At 45.4% G+C, this 20,721-nt stretch overlaps 1 protein-coding gene across 4 annotated transcripts in view; it reads left to right on the top strand.

Annotated features, from left to right (window-relative positions):
• Positions 1–20,721, top strand: part of AOPEP (aminopeptidase O (putative)) — a 380,108-nt gene that overhangs the window by 73,382 nt on the left and 286,005 nt on the right. For all 4 annotated transcript variants that reach the window (XM_023185255.1, XM_023185257.1, XM_023185256.1 and 1 more), the window contains exon 5: positions 4,538–4,783. In XM_023185255.1, coding sequence (XP_023041023.1) covers positions 4,538–4,783 — 246 coding nt within the window. The remainder of the gene's footprint in view (positions 1–4,537; positions 4,784–20,721) is intronic.

The following is a 20,721-nucleotide window of genomic DNA, read 5'->3' as shown; positions in this document are numbered from 1 at the left end:
GTCTCATAAACTGAGTTTTCCCTTCCTTTGTCAGTATGCTCGTCCTTCAGGAATATGCTGCTGATAAAATCACAGCTTGCGTTTGCTTAGTCCTGCCCTGGCTGTGCGCTTCCTGTGTGCTGTCTTCAGTTGTCAGAAAGTGGCTTTGTTTTCATCCATTACATTTCTGACTCCATGCAAAGTTTGTCAGCAAAGGTGCTCTGAAGTGCCAGTCACAGTGGTGTTTTTTGGTTATGTTCACATCTGGTCCCTTTTGCCTTCCCCAGCACCCGTTCTACTTCAAACCTTCCTAAGACCACCAATCAAATTCACGTAAATCCAACTTCCACAGGGGCCTGCTAGACCACAGGTTTTCATTTGCCGAAAGTGCTCATCTGGGTTCCGGAAATGTGGCCAAAGTGTTGGTCACTGAACTTTTATGATCAATGTTCATGTGGGTAAAATTATAGTAAGAACATTCCCTCTTCCAGCTCCACTTTCACACATGCTCTAGCCACTCTGGGTGAGCATTTTAGTAAATACATTGATTATAGGGCTTTCAGATAAGCTGTTGAAAGTTTATTAATTTTATTCAGCTGTAGTATAACCTTCTTCAGCCACAGGGGAATCTTTGTGTTTTGTTTCTTTAACCTCTTGAGGTCTTTGTGGGGGCCATACAGTTTAAACATGACACAGAAACTTGGATAAAGTCCAAAGGAACTTAGCAAAAATGATTAAAGGCATAGAAAATGGGCACTACAAAGAAGAAAACGCATTGAGACTGATTATTTGAAAGAAGAATCTGGTGGGGAACAGGTCTTCTTTAGCGTTATAAAGTATATGAAAAGTTGCTTTGATAGAAAGTACGGCATATTTGAGTCGGTGCTGAATCTATGGAAGACTATTACTTTGTAAAAAGCACAGAATTGGCCGGGCGCGGTGGCTCAGCCTGTAATCAATCCCAGCACTTTGGGAGGCTGAGGCGGGCGGATCACGAAGTCAGGAAATCGAGAGCATCCTGGCCAACATGGTGAAACCCTGTCTCTACTAAAAATACAAAAATTAGTTGGGCGTGGTGGCGGGCGCCTGTAGTCCTAGCTTACGGGAAGCTGAGGCAGGAGAATGGCGTGAACCTGGGAGTTGTAGGTTACAGCCGAGATTGCACCACTGCACTCCAGCCTGGCGACAGAATGAGACTCCGTCTTAAAAAAAAAAAAAAAAGTACAATCTCCTGACCTCTTCAGAAACAAGGCGATTCTATGATGAATGGCTCGTGTGCTCAGTTATCGTAGAGTCATAGTGCCAAAAGAAACCTTAGAAAACGTTTTTGTTTGTGTATTTTTTAAGTATAATTAACATACAACAAAATGTGCAGATCTTAAATGTTCAGCTTAATGAGTTTACGATGTTGTATACAGCCTAAACCTGACAGAGAACATTCTGTCTCTGCAGTAAGTTAGTAAATTCTCTCATACCCTTTTCTTTTCTTTTCTTTCTTTCTTTCTTTTTTTTTTTTTTGAGACAGGGTGATGCTCTGTTACCCAGGCTGGAGTGCAGTGGTGCGATCTTCGCTCACTGCATCTCTGCCTCTCAGGTTCAAGTGATTCTCCTGCCTCAGTCTCCCAAGTAGCTGAGATTACAGGCATGTGCCACCACACTTGGCTAATTTTTTTGTATTTTTAGTAGAGATGGGGTTTTACCATGTTGGCTAGGCTGGTCTCAAACTCCTGACCTCAAGTGATCTACCTGCCTCAGCCTCCGAAAGTGCTGGGATTACAGGCATGAGCCACAGTGTCTGGCCTCTCATATCCTTTTCTAACTATTTCCTTACCTCCTCCAGCAGCCACCTTGGTGAGACCATGTTAAAGATGGGGAAAAAGAAGCCCCAGATACTGAGCTGCCTGCCTTGGTCACAAGTGAGCCGGCTGAGAAGACAGTGAAGCCCAGGTTTCCTGATCCCTGTGTGGGAATGCAGAAGTGGCTTTCCTGTGGCCATTTCCATTTCCATTTCTGTGGGAGCCTTACTGTTCTCACCTGGTCAGAGCTTGATTGCCTTAAAGTCCTGCATTTTTTCCCAGGCTTTGATTATAACAGTACTAATTCACACAACTAGAGTCATCTTCATCATCTGAACTAGTGCCTTTTATTCCCAGAGAGACTCTAACTCACCTTGTTCCTGACTGGAAAAGAATATGAGAGAACTTACCATGGAGACGGAATGTTGTCTCTCAGGTTTAGGTTGTATACGATCATCAGAAATTCATCAAGCCAAACACTTTTGGGTGTATCTTTGGCTACCTCAGTATTCTCTAACTTTCAGGTTCTTGGCAGCAAGAAATCATCTTTCCCTGTGTTGTGTTTAGAGGCCATTAGAATGACCTTTTTGCAAAACTGTGCTGTGGTAGATATAATGTAAGCTTATTCCTCAGCTTTGTCCAGAAGATGCCTGCACATGTCCAGTTTCTCTGGTTTAACATGATCTGAAAGCTTTGCAATAGAGATGATATGAACTGAAATGACGGTAGCACATTATATACCTGTGTAAATACATGAGAAAAAGATATCGTGGTGGTAAATTTAATCAATGGCATTTTTCACTTTTCAAGACCTTTGACCACATTTGTGCACCAGCACAGTACTTGTCATTAGGTGGACATTGCAGCCTTTTTAGGTAAATGTTCACCAGCAGGCACCTTGTCTCACTCTCTCCACAAAGCAAGGTTATCAATCCAGGGACTTTGGCCAGAATTCAATTTCAAGAATTATATTCTTCATGTCCTCTTATTCTGACACGTTTTTATGGGCCTCCATCCATTTTCTTACTCTCCGCTGTGGTGAAATGCCTTCGGTGCTGGAAGCTGTGTTCCATGAACCATGCTGGTCGAAGGCGAGGCCTATCTGTACCTAGCCATATGGTCTCCTGAGCGCTGGCCTTGGGGCAGTGAAAGGTACTTCATACATTTGGAGAGGAATTGCTGCATTCTGCCCATATTGGGACATGCCAGCATCTTAAGATTTTTCGTTATGCACTGTGAATCAAGTGAGCACCTGTAGTTAGAATTGAATAAGTGCAGTGGCTCATGCCTGTGATTCCAGCACTTTGGGAGGCTGAGGCAGGAGGATCATTTGAAGTTAGAAGTTTGAGACCACTCTGGCTTACAAAGTGAGACACCATCTCCAGACCCCATCTCTTTAAAAAAAAAATATAGACCTGCGTGTGGCATGGCAACATGCCTGTAGTCCTAGCTGCTCAGCAGGCTGAGGTGGGAGGATTGTTTGAGCCCAGGAGTTGGAGGCTGCAGTGAGCTATGACCCTGCCACTGCAGTCCAGCCTGGGCAACAGAGTGAAACCCTATGTTAAATAATAATAATAGTGATAGGCCAGGCGCAGTGACTCATGCCTGTAATCCCAGCTCTTTGGGAGGCTGAGGTGGGTGGATTAACTGAGGTCAGGAGTTTGAGACCAGCCTGGCCGACATGGAAAAACCCCGTCTCTACTAAAAATACAAAATTAGCCAGGCGTGGTGGCAGGTGCCTGTACTCCCAGCTACTCGGGAGGCTGAGTCAAGAGAATGGCTTGAGCCTGGGAGGTGGAAGTTGCAGTGAGCCGAGATCATGTCACTGCCCTCCAGCCTGGGAAACAGAGCTTGACTCCATCTAAAAAAAAATAATAATAAAATAAAATAAATACTAATGATTAGAAGGGTTTTTCATTGTGTTTGAATAAAAGACGTGTTAGCAGGTGAAAAAATGGAGTACTGTTGGATATAGGTTTGAGTAGATAAGTTCTCTTGAGGCCTGTGAGTCAGGTTCTAGGAATTCTCTTTCAGTTCTGCCTTTGATGGAATAACTGGCAGTGGTCAGATGAAGCAGGCGGGGGTCTGATCTGCTTCCTTAAAAGGTTGGCTCAGTTAAATTTGTACTGAAAGTGGGTTGGGAAAAATACTGTATCAAAAGTGCCTCTGTGTTCCTAATAACAGCTTTTGATGGGCTGTGGAAAGAACATCCAGATTACTATTCAGTAAAATGGTTTGTGTTCTTTTGAGGAGTTTGAGCCTGTAACTTTCATTGGGTTCATGGTTCTGCCTCAGTCCAAGTCTTTTCTTCTAGGTAATCCCAGAATTGGATCTTTAACTTGTGTGTACTGCTCCTTCCTTTCTGAGTTAGGAATTGTCTCTAATTTGGAGATTGTTCATATGGTGATACTTGAAAACACCTAATTGAGGGCAGGAATTGTTTGTATTTTGGTGAGAAGTTTTACTGTTTTGAGTCTTAGAGGTCGCCCCACAACAAAGTTAATTCTAAAACAAGATTTTAGTACTTTCACTTACCTTAGATTGAAGCTAGTCTGTTGATTCAAACGCATGAATAAGTTTTTATCCTGTAAATTTTCACTGCTGCACAGAGCCAGTCAAGCCAACAATTGAAATGAACAGTCTTTGCTTGTGAGTCTGTCTGAACCTCTGTCTCCTAAAAGTTGTCTACATCTGCAAGATTGCCTCACCTCCACAGCAAGAATAATAAACATGGTTTACCATTTATTCTGTGTTGTTCCCAGGCATGTTGGTGTTTGCAGTCACATGGAATACCCCTGCCGCTTCCAGAATGCTTCTGCCACCACCCAGGAGATCATTCCTCATCGTGTCTTTGCCCCTGTGTGCCTCACGGGTGCCTGCCAAGAGACCCTTATGCAGCTGATCCCTCCTTGCCTCTCAGCAGCGCATTCTGTTCTGGGAACACACCCGTTCTCTCGGCTGGATGTTCTCATCGTCCCTGCCAACTTTCCAAGTCTGGGGATGGCCAGGTATGTTGTGCCATTGTGGCACTTGGGGTGCGTACATTTTGGAAATTCTTTGACTATGTCTTGCTTTCCTTGAGCTCTGTCAGAGCTGTCATTTGATTAAATGGAAGGGCTATGGTTGCTCATGCTTGGACATCTCATTGCTGCCTTGAGGAACAATTTTAATGCAGACTCCCTCATGCATGAGCCTTTGAGTGTCATGGGCTCAGTTCAGACTGTGTTGAAAAGAAAAGGCTCGTGTTGTTGCTGGGATTGAGAATGCACAGTGCCCCTGAGTGGTGAGTGTTGGGTCATGGCCGATCAGTGGCTGTTAGCTTGGGTGATGACAGCGTAATGCTAATGAGCCCGAGGTTATAGCATCGGGCTCTGGGCACAGTAACATGACTTGGTCCCAAGGCCACAGGCTGCTCACCTAATCCTGACCAGCTGTCTCATCCATTCTCACCACTGGGCACAAGGGCACCGACTTGAGAGCCCCTGTGTCAAATAGACTGTGGATGGATCAGTGTAAATCCATCCCTACTGCTAGAAAAACAGCTCAAAGCAGATGACTTACTGTAGGGGGCAGAGGGGGAGTCACGTGCTACTGTTTTTTAATATAATAAATGCACTTTTGCTATTGTGTCTTGGTTTGGTTCCCTGTATTTATTTAAACTAAAATCTGTTCATTAATGCCATTGTTCAGTCATTAATGGGTGTCTGTGTTCCAGTGAGAAAAGATAGAGAATGTGCTTGGTTATATTTCCATTTGAAAATCTTAATCATTAACAGTGAATATGCTTGACTGAGGATGGGAAAAATAAGCTCATCAAAACATGTGACTTCCAGTTTTTCCCTATTAGTCAAGGAAATTCCTGCTGCCAATTAATTCCCATGGTTTTGAGCAGCTGTCATGTGTGGTGTTTTCCCTGAAAACTGCACACATTCTTAGTAAAATCATAAGCAGAAAAGAACTGACCAGAACATTTGCTTTTGATCTTTACTACATATATGTACTTTCAAAAGACTGGCTGGCTCGCCTTAATCCTTGAGGAGGTCTGAGAAAATCATTTAGACTGATTTTTATCCTGTATTTATGAAGATAATAGGAATGCAGAAACTAGGATAATTATGTATATTTGGTTATGTGCATCATATAATTGTCTTGGATGTCTATATATAGAATTTGTCTTAACGGCGGTGCGGGGCCTTCTTTTGTCCCTTTGAAGAGTCTGCTGGACTTAATTTAAGTAGTAGAAGTGTTGGTGAAGAAAGAGTTGTTTATTAAATGTTTCTTATTTGTACATGGGTTTGAGAGGCCCTATTTACTTGGGAGTTTTTAGCACTTTCTGAGAATTGCAGTTTTTTAAGGCATGTTTGCTAGCAGTTCCAAGTTCTGGCCTGAGGGAACCAAAGGCAAAGTATTTTTCGTACACAGGATTCTGTTTTCTACAGCTCCTTCCTGACATCAGTCTGCCAAAGCCAGAATGAGTTGACCTGCAGGCCATTCTATAGAGCTTCTCTTTTCAAGTTTGCATGCCCAAGCAGGTAGGCTGTGTGTTTGCTGCTTTTTGCAATATTTAAAGTGATTTAAACATGCTTAACTCTGTATTTTTAAAGTAGTAAGCGTAAATACCGTAAGGCCAAATGGTCCTGGGCACAAATGTTGAAAAATATGATGGTGATAATAACTGAGCAGCAACAAGACGCTTTTATGCTTAAAAGCAGGAGAACCGTACGTTCAAAATTTGTGGTGGGTTGTCAAATATCGTTTTTTCCCTTCCTTTTAGACTGTGGAAGTAAAGGCTGCCCGGGTCTAGCTGTTTTTCTGGACTTGTTACCATTCCCTGGATGAGAGCTGTGGAAGGAGGACTGTGGTGTCTTCCGCTGCCAGCTGGGGTGGGGAAGGGAGTGCTCTGTTTTTCCAAACTCTGACTTCAGTTGATTCCACTTGCCTGGCTTGACTCTGTCGGGATCCCAACACCTTGGGCCACATGCGGCTGAGTGGGGTTTATGACTCAGCTGGCTACTGGGGCCCTGCTGCTTTATTTATGGTCGAGGATTTGCTTGAGGCTTTATAAAGCAAAGCTAAAACAAAAACGATGGTTTTGTAAGTCAGCTTCGTACCCTAAACAGGAATAGAGAAACTTCAAGGCTAGGAGGAGTCATCCAAAAAGACCTCCATACTGAAACTTGCCATGGTCCTCTTAGATATAATACGCCAAGAGATCAGAGGACTTATTGGTAAATTAAATGGCTTCTTCCTGAGTCCATATTTTATAAACATGTAGGCAAGATGATAAATTCCATGCCTCAGGACTTCTTTTTTTTTTTTTTTGAGACGGAGTCTCGCTCTGTCGCCCGGGCTGGAGTGCAGTAGCCGGATCTCAGCTCACTGCAAGCTCCGCCCCCGGGATTCACGCCATTCTCCTGCCTCAGCCTCCCGAGTAGCTGGGACTACAGGCGCCGCCACCTCGCCCAGCTAGTTTTTTGTATTTTTTTAGTAGAGACGGGGTTTCACAGTGTTAGCCAGGATGGTCTCGATCTCCTGACCTCGTGATCCGCCCGTCTCGGCCTCCCAAAGTGCTGGGATTACAGGCTTGAGCCACCGCGCCCGGCCGCCTCAGGACTTCTTTAGTGATCGGGTCTTAACTCTAGTGAACGGCTGGTTTTATGCCATTCCTGTGTGTTCTTTTCTTTTTTGGCAAATGATGTTAAACGTTCCCTCCTGAACTAAAATGGGAACATTGTTATTGATCATGTCAAGGAGTTTCTGAGCATTTTGGATGACATTCATGATGATTTCACTATTTTAAATATTGCATATCATGGTTTTCATGAATAAGCTGAAAGTTCTCCTCTTTGATTCTGTTTTTGAGCTTGATTCTGGTATTTCAGTGAAGTGGGGAAGAAACACATTTATAAAACTTGGATGTGTGATGATGACAAATCAGTTTATAAGAAGGTAAATAATACACAAGTAATATTTTAGAATTTTGAATGCTTTTCAAACATGGCAGTAACTAGAACGTTTATCAGTACTGCTCTTCATGATGTTTGTCACCTTTTAATGTAACAGGAGCCATTACTAACCGACTCCCTCCCCTGCCCCAGTCCTGTTCCCAATCACTGTTCCAGGGGAGAGGGGCTTTCCTTCTCTGCTGAGAAAAACCACTGGTTTGCCTTTCAGATGCTTTCCTCAGCGGGTGTGTGTGGCTTTCAGTTCTTGTTCCGTTGTGTTTTTGCCTTCCGTGAAGACTGAATCTGCCATATCAGGAACCGTAAAGTGTACATTCCTTGACTTGACTACTATGATGTCTGTATGAAGATATGCATGCGTTTAAAATGCATCTCTGAAGTACACGCAGCTCTCTTCCTGTTGGTTTAATTAATATTCTACCATTTTCGTTGTCCTCGTGTGTTCTCAGAGTCTCTGCTGGGGATGGACTGGCAAGTGTAATATCTTAATGTTGAGAAATACATGAAAGGAGCTCATCATCACACTTACACTCTCTGTTATAACAGCAGTAACGTTAATGGAATCATATTCTAGAACCAGGCTTATGACAGTTGCTTAAAATGAACACCTTAATCTTACCTCTGTATGTGTGTGTAATAAATGCGTTGCTTCACATTTGTCTTTCAGCAGTTCACAATTACATGTCATGGGCATAATTAGGTTGGCAGAACTACCTTGCTGACATCCAAATATGTTCTTTTTTTTCCTTGTATTTGAATTTCAAGAATCTTTTGCAACTTATTTCAGAGTGGTTTTCCGTGACAAACACTGAAGTTAAAAGCCACGTGTTCTGTAGTTCTGCTTCATGGCTCCGCTGTTCACATGCATCTTCACCCTTCATCCCACTGGGAAAATTGAGGGGGAAAAATGATTCTCGTGTGGCTGATGACAGGTGACAGATTCTTTGACCTTTTCCCCACTCGTTCTTGTTCTTGTCCCCACCAGATAGTCTTTATTCTTACAGTAAATATTTATCAAGTGTACGCTGTGTGCCAGATAGTACTTACGATGCGGAGCCTACAAGGGTGAACGAGATTGAGGAGGTCTCTGTCCTTATGAAATGGACATTCTAGTCGGGAGAAAATTAGTGTGCGTGAAACAAGTAATTAAGACGTATGCTATGAAGAAAATAAAATCAAGTAAGTGTCACAGTGGGAGAATCAATAGCATCGTTAGGGTGAGAGGGAAAAGCTTCCTTAAAGAGTGACATTCAGGCTAAGACTGAAGAATATAAAGGGCTCAGCTTTGTGACCATCTGGTGGAAAAGCGCTCCAGTCCACAGGCCTCAGGGTGGGAACCACTCTCGTGGGTTGGAGGAGTAGAGTGAAGGCCAGGATGGTGGCAGGTCAGTGAGGTCTCAGAATGGCCTTCCTTAGCCCCGTCCTTAGTCAGCTTGGGTGCCAGGAGCAAGTGAGCCACTAGGAAATGGCAAGATTGAGTCAGGTCCATCATTCTAGGCAGACAGGGGTTATGGGAAGAGAGCAGATCTTTTTTTTTTTTTTTCTTGGGACCGCAGATACCCATCCCATCTCCCGACTGGCTGGTGAGAACCCGGCTGGCGTAGCAGCTGCTGTTCTTGAGCGGAATGCCCCACGGCCAAAGCTGTCAGGACACCTGGCGTCCAGACTGGCAACGGTCCCTTTGTAGAGAAGGGAGGAGTCCTGGATACCACGTTTTCTTCCCCTGGCAGCTGCTGATTGATTCTTTGCGAGGTTTTTAGACGTCATTGGTCACAGAGAGGGAAGCTGTGTCTGTATATCTGCTCATCCTAGTTTTAAAGGTTTTTTGAATGAAAATAGAATTGACAATTAAAGACCATAGAGAAAATAATCAATTATTAAAATCTTCACAATATGCTTCACTCTAAGGAAAAACTATGAAGCTGCCTCTTACACAGGCTTATTCTTACAAGATCTGATTGTGCAACAAAAGCCTTCTGAATGCTTATGCTGGTTCCTGACTATTGCATGCACAATTTTCTTAAGTACCTCAATTTGCAAATAAACGGTATGTACGTACATGCCCAAGAATGAATGTAACCAGCTTTTTCCTCCACTCCCGCCTCCCGGGTTAGACAGGGTGTTGTCCTGTTTATTCTTATCTCCCAGCCAATGTGTAATAGAATAAGCAAAACATAACATGCTGGTACAAAGGGCCTGTTGTTTTCAGCTTTCTAATTGTGCTCCTTTCTGCTGGGGAAGGAAGCAGTCGTAAATTTCTGTCATTATCTTAAGTAGCAAGGTTCCACAGCTTTGAGGAATTTTCTTAGCTTGTTCTTTGTTGGCTTTACTTGAATTTTTGATCCTTCAAACCGAAACCACCATACTTTTAAACAATCCTTCTTTAGATTTCAGGGGATATGACCCCCTGATTTCAAGGCAAGATGCAGCCAGAGTGATTTTTTGCCTCAGGAATCAGACTGTGAGCCTTAAATTAATATGCCTTTCAGTTCACCATGGCTGCCAACTTCTCGACTTTCTCTGATGTGCTGCATAGTTTTGTTTTGTGCGTGGGTTTTGTTACTTGTTATTGTTGTCGTTTCTTTCTCAGATTTTAATAAATTCTCAATATTCTTTCTGCATGGATTGTTTTTTAAAAAGATGTTGAATGGGCATTTCTTTCCCCTGTTTTGCAGTATAACTCTTCTCTGCTTTTTTGAACAGGTGGGTGTGAATGATAGAAAGCAGCTCATACCATCCTTTTTTTCGCAAAATTTTAATCCCTTGTTTACTGGCAACCCTGCCGTTGCTGTAGAGATGAACAAGCAGAATGAGCTGTGAACTGTGAGGCACATGCAAGGTGATTTATGCCCATGTGTGCTTCCCCTTTGTTGCTTTCTTTGTGTTCACTTTCTCCATTTTCTCTTTTATTTCAATTTTCCTTCTTGAGAAAATTATTTGACTTTATTTGCATCCTATGTTATAGGTGGGGCCTTTCCCCTTCTACTGTGTTCTGGTTCTTTCATTTTTGTGTTCCTGAACTAGTAACTGGTATTCATGAAGGGATGTTCTTCTGGGACTCTTGGCTGGGATGATTTTGTTCATCTTGACAAGACCAGTTTGTACTAAGCAAGGTAGGTAGTGAGAATGTGTGCGTATGTTCTGTTTTTTACAGAGCGGGTATAAGAGGATATATCATGCCCCGAAGTCACTTAGAAGCAGGAAGTCAGGGAGAAAGTAAAATGGCCTCATTTTGTGATGATTCTCAGAGTCTGGTGGTCCAGACTTAGGCAAGGCCGATCTGTAACTGTGTCTAAGGCAGCGAGTGCTTGGTTTAGGGTCTCCACACAGAAACCTTGCTGTCCCTGTGAGTGAAGAGATCGTTGAAGGTCGGCATGCACTGTGGGCTGGCTTTGAGGCAGCCATAGAATCTGGATACCAGGCAAATTCCTGATCACATGAGTTTTGGGGGGGCCAGGCTCTCTCTCTTCTGTTGGAGCAACAGGCAGAGTGAACTCACAGCTTTTGGGTTAACTAGAATCTTCTTTTTGCCATTAAACAGCTGTGTTGCTTGTCAGATCGAGAAGTAGCATCTTATCATCATTATGCTGTGATTCTTCGCCCTCTGAAAGATTATGCTTAAGTGTTTGGTTTTCTTTGAACTGTTCTCCCCACACAAAGACTGCCAGTCCTGCCTTCAGAGAACACTGCTGGGGCCATCCTTCAAGAGCAATTGTCAGGCCTTTGAAAGGGCTTCCTGAAGCAGTCATTCCTCTACCTGCGTTCGTAATCTCTCTATTGATGTCATCCTAGGTTCCTAATGTCTTCCAGCCCTTGAGCCTGAGACGGCCAGTGGGCACTACCTTGCCATTTTTTCCATTACAAAGAAAAGGCTTTTTCTCCGCCTTCCCACTTATTTCTCTACTGAGGCATCATTACTGAATAGAACATACACTCCCTGGGTGAAAAAGAACAATGGAGTTCAGTGCACAAAGTTGCCTAACTTGGGATATTCCCAGTCTTGCCAGCTCTTTCTCCTTAGACCAGTACCCAGAGTGAGCAAATACTGCCAGCTTCTGTACTGCTGATGCATGCATGTGGGCATGGAGCTATGCAAGTCTTTCTTTTAAGGGTAGATTTCTTTTAGGGAAAACACCAACTCTGGAAGGTCCTCAGGCAAGGTACAATGTGTGAACAGCTCTGCCGTAAGGAACGTCGCCAAGATGCAGCCGGAGCCCACCCCTGCGCTATAGAGGCCTGTTTGCATAAAGTGGGTGAGAAATTGCCTTGTTTCTACATTTCACCCCTAATAAGTAATTGGAAGAGTGTCTCAGCCACCTTTTTTTTTTCTTTTTTCTTTCTTTTTTGAGACAGAGTCTCGCTCTGTTGCCCAAGCTGGAGTACAGAGGCGGTGTGATCTTGGCTCACTGCAACCTCTGCCTCGCAGGTTTAGGCAGTTCTCCTGCTTCAGCCTCCCGAGTAGCAGGGACTACAGGCACACGCCACTTCGCCTGGCTAATTTTATGTATTTTAGTAGAGACAGGGTTTCACCGTGTTGCCCAGGCTGGTCGCGAACTCCTGAGCTTAGGCAGTCCACCCGCCTCAGCCTCCCCAAGAGCTGGGATTACAGGCGTGAGCCACTGCACCCAGCACTTTTCTTTAAGAGAAGTGTTAACTTGATTATATTAAAAGGCCACAGATGTGAGGGGGATGCGCCCTTCAAAAATGGATTACTTTTTTTAAAAAAATTGAATACTAAGTGGGAGTTGAGGTACATTGCACAAATCTGCCCTGATTTAACCCCAGAGTGGAGCTCAGAGTAGAACCTGTTATATTGTATGGTTAACTAACCAAGCTATTTATAGAGGTGACTCCTCGGAAAGTCTAGACATTGTTCCCAGAAGACGGAATGCCAAATCTGCAGTCATTGAACAAACCAAATCTGCTCCTACCTTCCCAACTAGCTTGCTAAGAATAATCACCTCCCTGTTTCTCACCATAAAATGGAAGTCTTGGAACATCATTCTAAGAAAGTGTGGATGATAGTTGGGTTCCCCAGCCAAGACTTGGGGTAGGTAAGGAGGAGGGGGTGCTCCTGTGAGCCTGGTACTACCCTACCCACCCTTGGCCTGTGCTCCTTGGAGCCCACCTTGCTAAGTTGCTGGAAACCGTGGTTGGCAGGTCCTAGTTTTTGAGTAGGTCTCCTCTAAGAGGACATCCTGAGGACCTCAGGATGGTGCTTTTCTCTGGGGATGAGCCAGCTGCAGTTTTTGCTTTTTTCCAGAGATGTGCAGTCGTAGAACCTCCTGTTGGAAGCTGGTAGTTGGAAAGGGGCGGATGGACAAAGCCAAGAACTCGCTCGATAAACACGTATCCACGGACAGGTCTGATGAACGCTAACGATGCTGTGGCCGCGAGGAAGCACAGACCTTTAGCCTGAATCTACACTGGGAGTTTCTAAAGTTGATTTCAAGGAAGACTAGTTTTGTGGAATGTTAATCATGTGGGAAAAGGAACTGTAGGTTAATTAGTTTCGGAAATAAATGGATTAAACAAACTTAAAAGAGATTCTTTACTGGAGGGCTTCTAAGAAAGCCTTTAATATTCTTATGATCCTGATTAGTATCCTGGTATATCTGTGCATCTTGAAGACAGAGACAGGATAGGCAGTATTCCCCCAACTGTTGTGCCAAGGGACCCCTTTTTACAGTGAGCATTTTGTGGAACCACTGTGGTTTCAAAAAAACCCACCTCCTCAAAACCACTGTGGTTTCAAAACAAACCCACCTCCTCAAAACACACTTTGGAAAATGATTCTAGTCAGAAATATCTGGGAGTCCCTGATACAGCTGGGGATAGAATTCACCTTTCATTCTGTCAGTGTGAGTGAGGACCTGACCTGCAGGCATCAGGCCCTGGGCAAGGGCTTTGCTTTATAGCAGTGAGGAAGCACAGGTCCTGCCCTCTCGGGACTCACAGTTTGGTGCCGGAGGCCCCCATGCTTTTCTGTTTATAGACGTCTTTTTGAGCAATTACCCAATTCATATATCTTTATTTATTTATTTATTTATTTATAAGTTGTATGCATTCAGTACAATGTTAATGTATTAGGTACACTACAAAACACATACACAAAATAGAAAATGTGAAAGGATGAGAAAAAAAATTATGAAAAGTAAATTCTATCCCTTTCCCCCTCATCCCAAAGAATTAGCACGTGCCCTGGGATCCCTTCAGCTGCCTGGGCCCTACCCTGGAGACTCTGGCTCAGTGAATTGAGCCGCAGTCTTGGTATCTGGAAGGCTAACGGGTCCTCCCAGCTGATTCTGCTGCAGGTGTTGGAGAGCAGTGTGTGTTGCATGGGGACTATGTGGACAGGTATCACCCGGACAGCTTGCACTGACTCCAGACCTTGCCATCATGTCACAAGTGAGAAGGTCAGAAAGAGGCTGGAGCGTGCCAGTGCGTGGGTGAGAAAGCTCCCTGGTGATGCTTCCTGCCTGTCTGTTGCTCAGAAGGAGGCTGTGCTTCCTAGGAACTGCATCCAGTCACAGGCGGGGACTTTGGGCAAGTCACTGGGCCTCCCTGGCCTAATTTTCTTCTCTGGAAAAGTAAGGGGGTGATTTAGAATAACCTGCAGAATGTCCTAGGGCCCCTACATTTGATTTAACTGAGGCTTTTTTTTTTTTTTTTTTGAGACAGAGTCTCACTCTGTCACCCAGGCTGTAGTGCAGTGGCGCGGTCTCGGGTCATTGCATACTCTACCTCCCGGGTTCAGGCGATTCTCCTGCCTCTGCCTCCCGAGTAGATGAGATTACAGGTGCACGCCACCACACCTGGCTAATTTTTGTATTTTTAGTAGAGATGAGATTTCACCATGTTGGCCAGGCTGGTCTTGAACTTCTCACCTCAAACGATCTACCTGCCTCAGCCTCCCAAAGTGCTGGGATTACAGGTATGAGCCTCTGCGGCCGGCCTTTAATCAGGTTTTTTATTTGAACAGGGTTGGGGGTGATTCAGTTTCCTTCAGCAATTTAAAATACATATATATTTTCTTTTTGATGTAAGAGCTAGTTAGATCATGAGGCTTGGATTTTCTTGGACTCAGTGGGCACCTAGGCAGTAGTAGGTGTTTAAATTTTAGGCCCCCAAGCAAAAGTTTCGAAGGGGGCCTCTTTTACCCTTGTTAATTGCAAAATAAACAGATCTCAAGGGCAGGGGCCCCTTTTCCTGATAACTGCCTCTGTGTTGTGCACCATCAGTGACAGCATCATTTCAGATACTCCATCGGGAGTGGGTTCCGTCACTGGAGGCCTCCTTCCTTCAGCCCAGCCATTTACCACTCAGACCCCCTCCTTCGACCCCTCAGAGGCAGCGTCACATGTCTTTAGCTTCCAGATAGCTCCATTTGCAAGCTAATAAGTTGCACATACATATGTTTGAACAGTTGTCAGGCTTGTCTGCTGCTCAAACTGTGCTTTAGTTTAAAACAACAGAGAACTCAGAGGGGGGAATGGATGAAGACATTTCAGATGTGCCTGCAGGTGGTGGTGTTCTGACCTTGACAGTCAGTTTTAAATGTTGCTTCTGGGCACCCCCACCTGGAAGATATTATGTCCCCTAGGCTTTGTGTGCCCCAGCAGGCAGGCATGAGGTCCTTGGATTTTGTTTTCGTTGATGGAAGGTTAATGCATGCATGGCAGAACTTTACTGAGAGGGCCCCAGCTACAAACCCTGTTTTCATTTAATTCTGATCTCTCTTCTCCCTTGGCCTTTCCCTCCCTGCCCCCAGACCTCTTCCCTCTGGACTCTCCACTCCCCATCAGCCCTCCCTTCTCTACCACAGCTGCCCCCCACCACCACTTCTTTGGCTTCAAACCATTTCTCCTGGCTTTGATATCTCCTTGCAGAGCTGTAAGCAATCAGGAGATTATGGGTCCCAGAGCTCAGCAGGGTGCACTGCCTGATAGGGGGCTCGGCCCCAGTCTCCAGGCCACTGCACAAAATTGCACCCAGAAAGCCTGCCCAGGCCCCTGTGCCTGTCCCAGTAACCACTCGGGTGCAGCCCTCAGAGGCGGCATCTCCTCAGCTTAAGTGTTGTCTGGGGAGAACTTCTTAGGATTATTCTAACCTTTCCAGTGGTCCAGGTTCATCTGTCTGAATTTTACCTGTTTAAACTTGGAGTGTCTCCCATGCCCTTAAAGGCCGCACATGCTTGTGCTGGAAGTTGGGGTGAGGAGAATAAATGGACAGATGAAAGGAACCTATTGGATTCATCCTCCTGCCTACCAACACTTGGATAGTTTCAAGTTATTTGAGGGTACAGTTGATGGTCCTTTATCCAGGGAACACTTCTTCAGCTTCCTTGTCCAAGGCTCCCGCATGTTCAGGGAGCCCTGTACTGTGTTTCTAAAGGTAGAGATGAGGGAAAGCGTGCTCGTTCTCAGGACCACGTGCACATCTTCTCGCTCTGTGATACTTCCTTAACCTTGAGAAGAAGTAGGCCCAGAACTAGATCTTACTTCTCTGATGGATAATACCACCAGCAATGGGCTCTACTGTTCGGTGGGCTCGTGGGGACGTGTGAAGGAGAGGGTCCCTGCCTGGCCCCTTAGATATCTTGCTGAGATCTCACCTAGAATCTAAGAGGAAGACCAGTGCTTGCCGACCTGTCCTTCCAGAATCCGGAGGTCTTCCCGAGGCCGTAGAAGTGCATCACACTGTCTCGCTCCAAGGACTCAAACCACTTTCTCTTTATACCCCCTGCCTGAGGGGCACCTCTGTAAGGGAATCTTATGACTTACCTTTGGCACAAGTCCTACCCTGGGATTTCCCAGTTAGAATGCTGAGTAGAGGAGGCTGAGAAATGTGTGGTATGAGAGTGACTGGACCATGTTTCCGGCCACTGGGAGGAGCCTGCTGTCAGAGAATGTAGGAGAAGCAGAATAAGGGAGAGAAATGGCATTCACTCTGTGCCCCTGCCCTTCCTATGGATCCCTCAGCCTTCAAATAAGGACTTTATTTGGTCAAAGCTGGTTGAGTTGAGTTTCTGTTGTTTACACCCACAGCCCTGAATAATTTACAAAGGGACACTTCTCTTTTGCTTTTTACAAGCAAAAGCCTCAGTTAGACCTTAGGATTGGGAAGGGGAGTCAGTGGTGTGGACCTAAAAGGAAGAAGCTGAAGCACCAAATATAATTTAAAACGTTTTATTGAGCCAAAGTGAAGATGGCTGCCTGGACAGCTCAGACCCAAGGAACCTTGGATATGAACTCCCTTCTGCCTTTGTTACAAGCAGGTTTTTAGAGGCAAAAAAAGGGGACAAGGAGTGGGCTGTACAAAGTGGTTTGTTAGGAATTTTCGTGGGTTTTAGAAATAACATTGATTAGTGATTGGCTGTACGTTGTTAAGCTATAGGGGTGGGTTGTAGAGTCTGCTGTGGCGGCGTTAGGTGGATTTATAGCTATCATAACTCACTTTCTTCAGATTAAAGATCTTGGTTGCTTTGAGTAAACCAGACAGTGTCTGGACTGATGAAGGTCCACCTCTGGCCTTCAGATTCTTTAATGATGATATCACCTGACTTTATAGCTTTCGGGATGTCCTCAGATAATGTCTCCTCTCACAAATAAGCTCCAGGTCCTTCCCCAGCCCTGCTATCACAGGCTCCCTGCAACTTCCTTCCAGACTAGCCCTTTCCTCCCCCTCACCAGCCTGTGCTAAGACCTGGAATCCTTGCTCCTCAGAGCGGCCTCTCTGCTCTGCCCCTCCCGTGGTTTTCCACCCACCAGGAAGGGCAAGCTGTGCTTTCTGCTTCCCTGAGGAGTTTCTCCTGCGGGGTGATGAGTCCCAGCAGGTGCTGACAGTGGATCAGGGCCCGGGCTTCTATAGCTCTTGGCCTCTGAAGCACAGGGCAGGTGGATCCTAATGGTGAGTTGTTTGCTTGAGCTGAGCTGCAGAAATGGGCTGGAGCACGAGCACGGGCATGCCCCAGACAACCCAGAACATTTCAAATTCTGCTCCCCACAGGATGGAATGTGAGATTGATGCTCAAGGGACGTCTGCTCTGGCTGTGTCCAAGCTCTTGACCGCCACAAGAAGGAATTCAGGGACAAGTGGGGAGATCAAGGACACACTCAGGAAAAGGGAGTTGGGTGTACTGAAGAGAGTCGTCCTGTGCACGGGAGGTTGGGGTTTCCGTAACCAGGGGTGGAATATCCAGCTGAGCTGGATTATTGAAATTATGTAGCAAGGTAGTCTGTTGGTAAATCTTTCCAACTTGCAGTTTAATCCTGAATTGTTAATATAAGAACAACAGGTGTGGTTTATTACCACAGAAACCCCTCCAATTGGTTCCTGCCCTGGCCCTGTTGGGGACTCATATGATGGCTTAATAATGAGCGCAAATCCTGGCAAATATTGCCATGCTCCGGAAAGTTCTGAGTTGCTTCTTCATTTGTGGCAGTCCCACCTTTTAGACGGCCGCCTTTCACTCTGTGGAGAAGGTCTGGTTTCCTGGGCTTAGGATGTACCCCAGGTATTTAATTTTTGGTTTTAGAAATCTGGGCCTTGGATGGAGAGACCTGATGCCCAAAGAGGGAGGTTAGGACTTCCCCGGGAGGTTAGGACTTGAGTGGCATTCTTCTCTGAGTCCTCTTTAGTGGGGCTGCATACAAGGATGTCATCTGCATATTGGAGAATGACTCCCCATTTCTAGCTCTAGCTCCCTTTATTCTTGTGCCAAGGCATTTCTGAACATGTGAGGGCAATCCCTGAAGCCCTGAGGCAGTACTGTCCAGGTGTGCTGCTGGGTAATACTAGTTCCAGGATTAGTCCTCTCAAGAGCAAACAAATACTGAGAGTGAGAACGCAAAGGGATACAAAAAAAGATATAATACCGTGAACCAGTTGGTCTCCCGGTATTCGGGTAAGTATGGCGTAAGGATTTGGCACTGTTGGACATAAAGGAATTACAGCCTCATTAATGGCTCTCGAATCTTGAATTAGACGATATTCTCTGTTTGATTTTTGGGTAGGGAGGACCAGGAGTATTACAAGGAGACTGACATGGAATCAGGAAGCCATGTTTTAAAAACTTGTCAATTAGAGGTTGGAGTCCTTGCCTGGCTTTTGGTTTGAGAGGATATTGATGCTTGTGTGGGAAATTATTTTTGTCTTTTAAAGAGGTCATCACTGGCTGAGCATAAATTGCTTTGCCAGGGATTTCTTGGCCCCATATTTGTGGGTCTGAGACCTTATTTTGGGAGGGATCTCCTGTCATTCTGAGGCTGGCTTAGGAAACAATACTGCCAAACAGGAGGCCCCCCAGGGCCTGATAAGTGTGAAGTGGCCTCTGGGGTGGTTGGGAAGTCCCATCCCAGTGAAAGAGTAGAATACTCTGGCATAACTAGAAATTCATGAGTCACCATATAGTTTCTTAGCCCGCAGTTCAGAGGCACTGTAAAGTGTTCTGATTTTTGGGGTGCCATTGACACCCATGACAGTGCGGCTTTTGGAAGATAAGGGCCTAGAGTGGCCGTTTAGGACAGAGTAACTTACCCCTGTGTCAGTTAAGACATTGATATTCTTAGTTGCCATGTCAAGAGTCACCTGAGGCTCCTCAGTTACGATGACCAGGCCTTTTATGGGAGCTGCCGAGAACCTCGGTCCCCTTCAGGCCTCAGTTATGGCCATTTCGGATTTGGTATCCTCCTCCTCCTTTGGAGCTGAGGGCAATCACTTTTCCAAGGACTCCCCTGCTTGCAGTGAGGACAGCGTCTGGGTGGGCTCCCCTGGCTGCAACAGGTCTTCTTCCAATGTCCTGGCTTCCCACACTTGAAGCAGCAGCCATTGCCTGCAGGGTTTGCTGTTGGGCCTTTTTGGTCCTGGGTGAAGCACCTCTCTGGGTGACCCCGAGGTTACAGGGTGCTGCTTATAGTGACTGCTATCATTTGGGCCTGCTCTCTATCCCATTGTTTGCCACACTGGGTCCTTTCAGCCTTCTCAGCCCTGTCCCTGTTACTGAATACTTGGAGAGCCACGTCAAGCTTTGGTTTAATAGGTATTTGGAGTCTCAAAGCCAACTTCTGTAATTTTCTCCTGAGGTTGGGTTCTGACTGGCTTGTCAAGTGTGTCCCTAGTTAAATCTGGCATCAGTACTGAGGTCAGTGTTAGCATATTAAGGCCTTCACAAGGTGACCCTGGAACAAAGCTTGGTTTTCATCCTTTCCTTGAGTTACTTCCCTTATTTTATCATAGTTCACAGGCTTAGTATACATTTTTTATTCCTTCCACTAACCAAGTTGCCATATGATTTCTTTTTCTTGGATTAGCCTGGCCTTGTTGATAGTTCCAGTTGGGGTCATTGTTAGGCACAGGCATGGCTCCCACAGTGTATAGTTCAGGGTTCCCAGCTAACGAGTTGTCAGCATAAGCCTTGGCCTCCACCCAGATACACTGCTTTTCTCCAGGGTGCAACATGTGGACAAGGTAATATGAATAACTCCCCAAGTTAACTCAAGTGAGAGTGAGAGAGCCTGAAATTCCTCCATGAATTTAGTTGGGTCCAACCTTTGGCTGCATCATGCTAGACCAAAGCTGAAAAAGATACCTGCACATGGATAGTTTCAGCATCCCCACTGGCCACCTCCCTAAGTGGGCATCACTTAGAATGGTTAGGAAGGTAGGAAATGCCACTGTAGGTGACCCTGGCAGGGCTCTGTTCCTTCAGTAGGGAGGGCATCTAGGTTGGTAAGGAGATGGGCTAACGAGAGACTGAGGGCTGCAGATGGTGGAGCTAGGAGAAGACTGGGGAGTTGGAGGTGAAATTGGGTGGGAGGGAGGAGTGGGGAGTGCTAGACCTGGGTCTGGGTTAGGAGGTGGGGGAAGGGCTGTGAGAGGTATATTGCCAAAAACCGTATCGTCTAGGATATCTGGTTCCCATTTCATTCTCCTAAAGGGATGTGAGTCTAACAAAGGCAGCAATTCCTGCAACGGTCAAGGTT

Source organism: Piliocolobus tephrosceles, chromosome 14, assembly GCF_002776525.5.
Source record: "Piliocolobus tephrosceles isolate RC106 chromosome 14, ASM277652v3, whole genome shotgun sequence".
In the NCBI taxonomy this organism is placed as follows: Eukaryota; Metazoa; Chordata; class Mammalia; order Primates; family Cercopithecidae; genus Piliocolobus; species Piliocolobus tephrosceles.
This window is presented reverse-complemented; position numbering and strand designations above follow the sequence as displayed.